This window comes from Acyrthosiphon pisum, chromosome A1, assembly GCF_005508785.2.
Source record: "Acyrthosiphon pisum isolate AL4f chromosome A1, pea_aphid_22Mar2018_4r6ur, whole genome shotgun sequence".
NCBI classification, from domain to species: domain Eukaryota; kingdom Metazoa; phylum Arthropoda; class Insecta; order Hemiptera; family Aphididae; genus Acyrthosiphon; species Acyrthosiphon pisum.
In genome coordinates this window covers 69,264,818-69,275,428 of record NC_042494.1, presented here as the reverse complement: position 1 = coordinate 69,275,428, position 10,611 = coordinate 69,264,818, and the positions used below count along the sequence as shown (strand labels likewise).

At 28.9% G+C, this 10,611-nt stretch overlaps 1 protein-coding gene across 1 annotated transcript; it reads left to right on the top strand.

Annotated features, from left to right (window-relative positions):
* The first annotated feature begins 3,212 nt into the window (after positions 1–3,212).
* Positions 3,213–7,028, top strand: LOC100571068 (acetylcholine receptor subunit alpha-like 1). The gene is made up of 9 exons (XM_016807628.1): positions 3,213–3,362; positions 4,324–4,472; positions 4,852–4,896; positions 5,073–5,182; positions 5,324–5,531; positions 5,606–5,774; positions 6,082–6,237; positions 6,402–6,556; positions 6,747–7,028. Exons 1-9 carry the CDS (start codon positions 3,293–3,295, stop codon positions 6,906–6,908), a joined length of 1,224 nt encoding a protein of 407 aa, XP_016663117.1. The 5' UTR covers positions 3,213–3,292; the 3' UTR covers positions 6,909–7,028.
* The last annotated feature ends 3,583 nt before the right edge of the window (positions 7,029–10,611 follow it).

Here is a 10,611-nt window from a genome sequence, read left to right as displayed (position 1 = left end):
CACATACATTAAAAGTAATCAAGTTTAAGAAGAATTGATTTAATATTTTTGGTATTCAATAAAAGTCTGAATAATATTTATAATATACAATAATTTTTTTTTTTTATTCAACTTAAAAATCCATCAACAGCAAAGTTTATTAGTTTTTGTGTTAAATACATAATAAGTGATTTCTGGTCCTAAAATTGTACATTTAATAATATGTTGTTAATTATATGTAGTTTTTACTAACATTAATATTAAAATTATTATTGCCAAAAGATTTAAATTTTATTATATAGGTAGGTCTTCCTTAGGAAAGCTAATATATTTGATATGTTTTCGATGCCTGGTCCTAATGCTTCGTTCGTGTTGGGTGGAATATTGAATTTTTTTGAGTTCGTCGGTGTATTGATAGCACTCTGTTATTACATGTTTTACTGTTAGAGTACTATAAAACTAAACTTGATCAAAGATAATTTATAAATAAATGATCAATATTCCTCGACATTTCTTCCGACGTTATTCAGGGTCACTATACGAGTATTCTCCCTATGAACTTTGATTGATTGTGAATATATCAGATAATTAGTATGGCTATATAGTATATTATATTGACTATAATGATATTATTAACAGTTAATACTTTCGAGTTATTCTGATAGTATTTGTAAAACAAATATAAAATATGAAAATTATTATTTATTATTATAATACAATTTTAATAACCATTTGTAGGTATAGATTTATTTTATGATTGTCTTAAAAATAATATTATTCAGACTTAACCAAACCTTGAATAAAATAAAACATTGAATTAAGTAGGTACCTGACAATAAACTAAAGAGCAACACAACAAAAAGAAACACGAACTTTTTATACCGTAAGTATAAGTCACACATTAAAATCTCTAAAATAAAGTTAAAAAAATATTTATAATACTTTGCATAAATAATAAGGCAAATTGTGATTCAAACAATAAATCAATGTTCATAGTTATAATGGGTTTGGTTATGCATGTAGGTACTACAGATTGCAGCCTTATTATATTTTAAAAGACTGTATAGTATTCAATAAAAAATGTTTTGTAAAAAACATCATATAATTGATAATTAATGATAACAAATTGATCCATAATATTATATTAAAATGTAATGGCTACTTATCAGTTGTCAATAACAAAATGTAGATACCTATAATATATAATATTATATATTATGTTCCACGAGTATTGACTACACAATAAACTTTTAAACTTATAAAACATTAAATCCCCGGACAATCAATCTTTGTATATATTATATTTAATTAATGTTTACCTACCACTTAAGATCTGGTTACAATCAGAGATGTAAAAAAATTGCAATCATTTCAACTTTCAAGTATAAATAGGTAGGTACTTATATTACCTACGTATGATATTGTGTAAATATCAATGATTCGCAACTTATTAAATACCAAACGTAAATATCTTAATCGAACTACTAATAACTATCCTTATATAGGTATGTTTTTTTGATATGTTTTTAATTTCTGCTTTAAGATTGCAAAATAAACCTTATACCTATTAAATTTTTAAGCATTTTGACCAAAAAATATAACTAAATCGATTTTGATGAAAACTGGTATCTATTTCGTAAATATTTCTGGTTTTTGAACCCCCAAATTACCAACTAAATCCAATTTTCTACCAGAAAACAATTTAAAGTTGAAGATTGGAACATTTTTACTGCTCGAAAAGTTGATGTAACCAATGAAGATACAAAAAATACACACACACACACACACACACATATCATTGTAATGGTACTCTGTAATGAGTTCCGGTAATTTATAAAATTGATAATGTTAAAAATTATGTTCCAATATTATGTAGATAGTATTCGTTTTACTGAATGAATGAATACTGAAACTTTTTATTGTTACTGACATTTAAATTGTATAAATAGATATGATTTTTATAAATTACCCAGACAGCATTTTGTAATGATAATATTATAATAGTATTATAATAACTTTATACTAATATTATTCCTTATTATAATGTTATAATAATATTATTAAACAAAAAATCGCTGTCTGGGTAATTAGTGCTTAATTGAAAAACATTGTATAAGTGATAAATGATAATAATTATCTTTCAAGGTTAGTACATAATAATATAATATCATACGCAAAATTGTCTAGTTGTATCCATGAAATGGTGGTTGAAACAACAACACAATGTTTAGGAATAATGAAATTTGTTTACTACATTATTGGATTCTTAATCAAATTTTACAGTCAATCCAGTAAACATCCAAATACAGATTAAAAATAAATAAGATACGATGTTGAATTTGTCTCATTTGGCCAGGCACGGTGTGCAGGGGGAATTTATGTAAGGCGGATAGGGATTATCGCTACGAAACCCCATGTCTCGCCGTTTATATTTCTGTTTAATTTCGTTATTTATTCAGTCATCAACCGACAACCACGTTGTCGTGCCATTGACCTAGGACCTGTGCAAACTTATTACCGTGGTTGGTTTTTGATTTACCTACGGTTTGTTTATTTCTGGTGTGATATTGTCTGAATATTATATGAGTGTCAATAATAATATTGTCATATTATGCCTCATTGATTTTTTTTCAACATCTCGCCAACCTACGACCTAAAGACTCGCGCCTAGCCACTGTATAATGTTTTGTTATGCCATATTTACGATTCCAAAATCGATCAGAATTTTAATTATCGTTATATTAATTAATTTTGCCAACAATGACGAGTGGTACTCGTGATTTTTGGCTCAAAGTTATGTAAGTACCTACAGTTTTACGTGCACTTTCGAAGAGTTGTAATTCAATCAATCATGAGGTTAAATACAAGTTGTTGGTACCGCATAACTTATACCTATCGCGCGGGTCAACAAAAATGGTACCTACGCATTATCATATTATTATGGACATACATCGTTAGCTAAGCCGGCACAAAATATTATATTATATTGTGTATAACAGACACACAACATTATACTAATCAGACCAATGATACGCGTGTCTGTATGACTAATAAAATCGAAAAGTGCGTACAAAAACTTTTACGATGATTGGGTTTAATTGAAATTCATATTATATTTATATAGGTACAATAGGTGATGATATGAATATCCTGTGTTTGAATTTAATAATTTAGATCTATGTACAAAACATCTATAGACTTATAAATCTGAACGCTGCATGTACCGCATTTCAAAATCATTTTGCATTCGACTACGCTCCGCGAATATTATTTTCCTTAGTAGTTTCCAGTGTCGATATCGCCACCGGACACGATGGACGGTCCACGACTGTCAGGATTGTTCCTGATAATTTTAACCACATACTGTGCGACCGGCGACGCAAGTAAATCAACAATAAATATAAATAATTTTAATGTATTACACTGTGTTATATTATGTAAACGAACGGAAAACTAGGAAAATACAGCACGCGACCTATGAATTAAATGTAGCCGAGTGGTGTGATGTGATTTGGTATGTTCAGCCGGTACGTCAGCCTCAGCTCTGTCCGCGGTCCTTTGGCTGAGGTCGAAAACCTGCCATAATATTCATACTCATGACTAAGTATTATACTCTGTACGGGTGGAACCTATCTCGATGGCATGGTGTCACGTGCAGGGGATGTCGCTGGACAGAGTAAAACCACCAAAGGTTATTAAAATACTTTCAGACGGATGCTTTTGATCTGGGAAAAAATTTAGCACTCGTCGTCCAAGCACGGCCTAATGTGATTTTGCTGACGTTGTATTATGCTCAATCCGCCGTCGGGAAAATGTTGTAAAATAATAATAATAATATTATGTATAGGAATTATTTTTGTTTAAAATTTATTTTTTTAAATCGTCCAAAAAAATTGGAACAATAAAAGTCCATTGCAACAGTAGATTGTCATCAGGCGTTTTCATTATTATCTACTTTTGAAATAAAATAATACAAATTGATACATTCGCCAAATGTCAGGCTGTTATTGACATTAGAAGACTGAAAAATATTAAATAGGTAATTATTTAACGAAATTTTACCCCGAATTGAGTATTGTATTCAATACAAGAAGGTTAGAAGTTATAGCCTAGAACAGACTATGGACCGAAAATTAGATTATTAACATTCACTAACTTATTCTTAACTTGAACAATATATTTTGTACGAGAGGCAATGAAATATTACTGATATTATTTACATCACAAGTTTATAATTAAAATAATGTTTAAAAACGTTTTTTGGACGTTATAAGTAAATAACGTCATTATATTATGTAATACGATATTTCAACTGTCTATGTTCTAATAAAAATTGATTGACAGGTAATTCAAAACTACCAGACGAAAACATCACGGCTGGACATGAGCTGAGAAAACAACTGTTGAAGAATTACGATAAAGTAGTGGTGCCCGCTACAAGCAAAAAACCTGTTCATATGAAAGTTAACGCTGTATTTAACAGCGTAGAAATGGTTAAGTTCATATTATAGTGCATATATACACTATACAGCAGTGGTGTGTTGAACTCATTTTTTGTGAGGAGCAAAAATGTATACAAGCTACCCCCTTGATGTTTATAACGGCATTTCCAACTCAGCAAAAAAGCTTAAATTAAAAATGTACAAAATATGCCTACATTTGTAACGATTTGTATAATCGCATATGATATTTCTACGATATACCTTGTCACCTAGGTGACAAGGTATTTTGTGGCAGGGGGACCATCCACCAACCAAAAATTTTGAAGGAGCAATTGCTCCAAAATAATACCTTCGAAACGCCACTGCTATACAGTTATACTCTCGCATAACTTCAACTAATACAATCTTGATTTCTGTTGAAATTTCACAGAGTTACGAAACGTCTCATATGATCATTTACGCCAGCTTAAAAGTGGTAAGTATATAGGTACCTATACCTAAACACTTTCATGCGGGATATAGATATTAGGTTATAATGTAATACGTATTATGAAGCTAATCGGTATAAAATATAAATCATATTAATATATTATTATGTTTATCATCCCGAAACTAAGATGATCGGTGTAAGTAATGCACTCTGTTCCGCAGGCGTGGATTGACGATCGACTGACATGGGACCCGAACGATTACGATAAAATCAATTTCATAGCTGTTGAACACAACGAAATTTGGCGTCCAGACATCATGGCCTACAACAAGTATGTCCAAATGTCCAATAAACGGCTCGAATTTTAAAACTCTAAATATTCGAGCCGCTTATTGGACATTTGGAAATAATAAATGGTAAACTATGTCTTAGTCACACATAAATTTATAAATGTATTATATTATCGTTCCAGCATTGAGGCCAACACCGTAGTGCACGGAAACACACAGAGCATCGTGTACAACACCGGAGACGTCTTGTGGGTGCAACCCGTGCAGTACAGGATATACTGCCAAGCCGACATGACCTATTGGCCGTATGACACGCAAACCGGACTGTTGATAGTCGGGTCGTGGGTTTACAGCACGAACGCAATAAACATCACAGACGCCGCGCACGAGGTCTTTCACAAAAAGTTTTTGTACAAAAACAAATCGAAAATTCTGATTTATTGTTTTTTTTTTTTTAATTTTAGATTTTCCTCACCCCTCACACGGAATGGCAGATATTACGAATTTCCAGCGATAAAATAACGAAATTCTATTCGTGTTGCCCGAACGAACCATACGTCAGTGTCGAGTACAACATCACCATCAATCGCAAGTCCAACCAATATCATCCGGTGGTTTTCGTACCAGCCTTATGCAAGTGTATTTTTTTCTCATAAAAACCATAAATTTCGACTCTTGCGCCGTGACAATATTATAATAATAATTTGCGGTTGTTGCCGAATGAGTAAATGATTGGCAAAACCTATAAATATATTATTTTCATATTCGTTACATGGTCGTGCATATCCATCGCCTATATTCTCGTTACCTCGAATGTGAATATTATACAAGATATAATATATTATATAGTGCATAAACAGGAAGTCAGAAACCTACCTGCGTACTCATTGTTTAGGATGTACCCACGTTATTATTAATTTTTTTTCTCACACACACACAGGTACAGCACTATTGAATTTACTGGTGTTTGGGCTTTCACTAGATGACAACAGATACAAACTTACAATAAGCCTATTCGACGCATTGATTGTTGTCGTCATTCTACAGGTGCTGTACTCGAAAATACCTCTGATACTATCCACAGTTCCATTAATTGGTTCGTATAATGTCAACGTCGTATAATTTTGCTAACGTTTCGGTGATAAATGGTAATATTTTCACGCAAACGACATAATATGATTGTAATTATTGGTCTAAATATGAAATTAAGTTTGGTATGAAATAGTAAAAAACTTGTCTCATTGTTCTTAACGGTTATAGCTATATACTACACGTACAGCCTGGGACTGATAGTTTTGACGGCTATAATATCAGTGGTGATAAAAAATATGACAATAACACGGAAACCACTTTCAAAACCAATTTCAAACATCGTTGAATCCAAATTTATAGAATTCCTAGCAATGGGAGTGGACGTAAGACCTGCTAATATAATTACTACAAGCAAATATTATAGACCATAATAATGTTAACGTTAAACTATATAAATGTATATAATATGTGACATGTGTGCGTGTATGTACACTGTACAGTGTACTTAAATGATTATGACTGATAAAATTAAAATACATTTTCATACAAATAAATTTTGTTTAATGTTCACAGGGACCATCGTCGAGCAACCAAACTCTAAACGAAGACAAAGAAATAGATTTACAATATATAGAGTATAACAAAAGACAGACATTCGCTAAAATAATTGATAAAATATGTTTTATTATATTTTCAATTATTTATGGTATTCTTCTATCACGCTTTGTGTTTTAATTGATGAATATAATATGATATTTTTAAGTTATTTATCATTTACAATATCATATAATTTGGATTAATTAATGTACAATAATTATTAAAATTTGGCCTCGTATTTATATGCTTGCAAATGTATACTCCTGTTATTCTATCAGTATAGCCTTGTAAGTTATAATACATCCCCAGATATATTATCTAGACAATTAGCAATTCGCAGTCCTGTAAAGTATTTAAGTAAAAGTATTTGAGTAAAAGTATTCAAATACTTAAGTATTGAATAACTTTTTAAATACTTTCAGCATGAAGTATTTTGAATGGTATTTTAAATACTTTTTTTTGTATTAAATACTTTTTGGTATTGAATACTTTGGTTTTTTATATCGAACATTTTATTTTTATTCGAAACAATTGGTTGGAAAAATATTATTGTCAAATAAAATAATAGAATAATAGTTTTATTTAATATTCTGTATTTCTGTGTTAGCCGAAGCCCCAAGGTTTGTGAAAACCATATTTCTAAAAAAAGTTATTGAATACTGAATAACAAAATTCCCTTTAAAACTATTAGATAACTATTAGATTACCTACTACCTATGTGTTTATATTACGATAATTAGAAACCCACTTTAAAAACCAAAAGTATTTGAAAAGTATTCCAAATACTTTTTCAAAGTATTTGAGTAGTATTTGAAATACTTTACAATTAAAATATTTTAGTAGTATCTTAAATACTTAAAAAAAATGTATTTGAGTATTTACTCAAGTACTTTTTAAAAGTATTCTTTACAGGACTGGCAATTCGTCAATGTAACGTCTTAAGAACAGGGCTTGTATTTGAAAAAAAATTCGTTTTTTCGTTATTTAGCATTAAAACGTTGTACCTACAACTTGTGTGTATATCTTTATTTAGAATTAAAACGTTGTATAACGTTTGCGTTTGTCATTTTGAAGTGAAACTTATGTACAGAGGGAACAACGCCAAAAAATGTGTAACAAAATTGTGCTCACGACAATTTCCATTACAAGGAAAAATAAATAAAATATAAATCATATAAATTTCATTATTATTATTATTATTATCTATATTTAGATATTGAATAATTATTGTGGAATAGTGAGACGGAGCGTAGTTTTAATATATACTGTAAGTTTACTAAATTCATAATAATTATGTAATAATCATGTATATAATTATAATTAATAATTACACGTTTGTAAATAACACCAAACTAATAATCTTTGTAATTGCCGCCTTAATCTAATTTTAAAAAAATAATAATAATAATTACAAAAATCGAAACGATTGCAAGTTAATAATTATATAATTATTACATTATTAATACACTTACTGGTACAACATCAAACAGTTCCAATGGTAGTTTGATTTTAAATTGAAAATTAAAAAAAAAATAATAATAATATCTAAGATGAATCTATAATGAAATGAGAGTAAATAAAATAAATAGAATAAATAAAAAGATTCAAACAAATAAATTATTTTTTGTGTCACGAACTTGTACCTAAAATCCCATCAGTTAATGCAAGACCTGTCCTATAGCTGCGAGATTGTTCATTTTCAGAAGCTTCACTTCATACCCGCGTGCTTACAGACGACTTATTTCTAGATTTAAAACATTTTGAATTTCGTACATCCAAATTTTTATCAAATTTAACGAAAAAGTGTTATTTAGGAAACCTTAAAAGGTTGTTATTTTATAATTTAATATTAAACCAAGTTGTGGACGTTTTAAAACTATATCTTATCTTTTACTATGCTTCCAAATTAAAATATCAAGAATACCTTTGGAGGTGGCCTAGATAATATTTGTACCTTTAAATTTGATAATAGGTCAATATTAAATCTAAAATTTGAAATTAGAGAGTAAAACGGATTCTTCTCGAAAATATTATAACGCCCTCAACTAAAGGATCTACTGCGCAATAGACGTTATAAGATGACTAATAAGATACCAATAATATCAAAAACACAATAATATGATATTTAATTATCTAATAATTATCGGAGTACGGAATATAGTGCTTAGATAGATTTTTCCCTGAGATAATAATAATAAAAATAATAATTTCACAAACCAAAATAAATGGTAAATATACATTTAATTTTTATGATACAGAAAATATAATATAAATCGACATTAATTACTTCGTTCGTCGTTTTCTGTATTAATTACGTTTAAAAACATAAAAATATATCGCTGTTTTTATTTGTAATATAGATAAGTATAAGTGTATGACGTTATTATAACGATTGCAAGCTCTGCAGTTAAGAATTATTCAAATAGTTTGTATAGGTAGGTACTGCCATACTAGTGTACACTGGATGTATATTATAGCCTATAAGCTTTTAATTAATATCTATATTTAAAATCAACAAACATTGTTTAAGAATAAATGTATAACCTCAGTAAACTAACATTACTATATTTAATCAATATCTAGACATGCATTCATTCAAACAAAGTGGTTGCACCTAAAAACATCAAATACCTAGGTACTTGTATTTTGAACTTTCTAAGTAAAGATATTTTCAATTATTAAGTATTTTATATTTATTGTTAATACAATTATTAAACACGTGTGTGAAAAGTCTTACCAACGATATATTTTGTATGTTGCAATATCATAAAAAAGAATACAATTTAATATCACCTATATATATACAATATCATATATTTGATATTATTCATAATCTAAAATAATTTAAATAATAAATGCATAGTCTGTATGCTATTATTTGTGTATATTATATAAAATACGACGGCCATATGAGGCTACAAAGGCTAGAAAGCTTATGTCACAATAAACGTATGACTGTTATTATGATATCTTGTAAATAATAATAAGCTAATTAATGTCAAAATAAAATTCTACGCCAAAGATAGCATGTGTACAATTGAAAGAACATCACTAAAAGAATTATTGAATATCTAATAAATTAAACAACAACAAAAAAATAACACAGCGGGTCGCAAGGCATCTATTTAATGAGAAGTACGAGTTATAACTGGTAAATGCACGAGTATCAGATTAATGTGCAACATTGTACAGCCACCATAGAATGGTAAATTCGTTCTAACACTTTCAATTAAAAATATGTCATTCCACAATCTTTCAGTAGTCTTATTAATTAATTTTTTTTGTTTTTAATAAACGCTTATGCTTTTAAATTCCTCGTCATAATAATGATATAACAGATAGTATACGAATACAGATGACACTAGTATCAATTCTTTTAAGAAAATTATCTAAACGTCAAAAACTTTATCTTCAACAAATCAAATGGATTTGATCTAGTTATTTTATTTCAATTTTACTTCAACTTGTGTCGGATTCGACAAATTATAATATTAAACACAACACTGTTTTTGTTCAAATTCACAACTGTCGTTTAAAATAATATATTAATTTCTAATACCACGACCCCTATTATTTTTAATTATTTGTCCGTCCATCGTATATAACAGTGAAAGGCAATAATTAAAACCCTTTATAATGCGTTTAAATTTTTAATACCGTTCAAACTTCCAAAATTATCCAGCTGTATTGTATCTACAAGTAAGTGTATCGAGTTGGGATTGCGTTTGATTTGAAGACAATGACGACAATGCTGTCAATGGCGAAATATAAATAAAAAATATGATCCCAAGGACAATATTCTGAGTTACTCTGATCACATTTAATTGAATAATATTTTGTA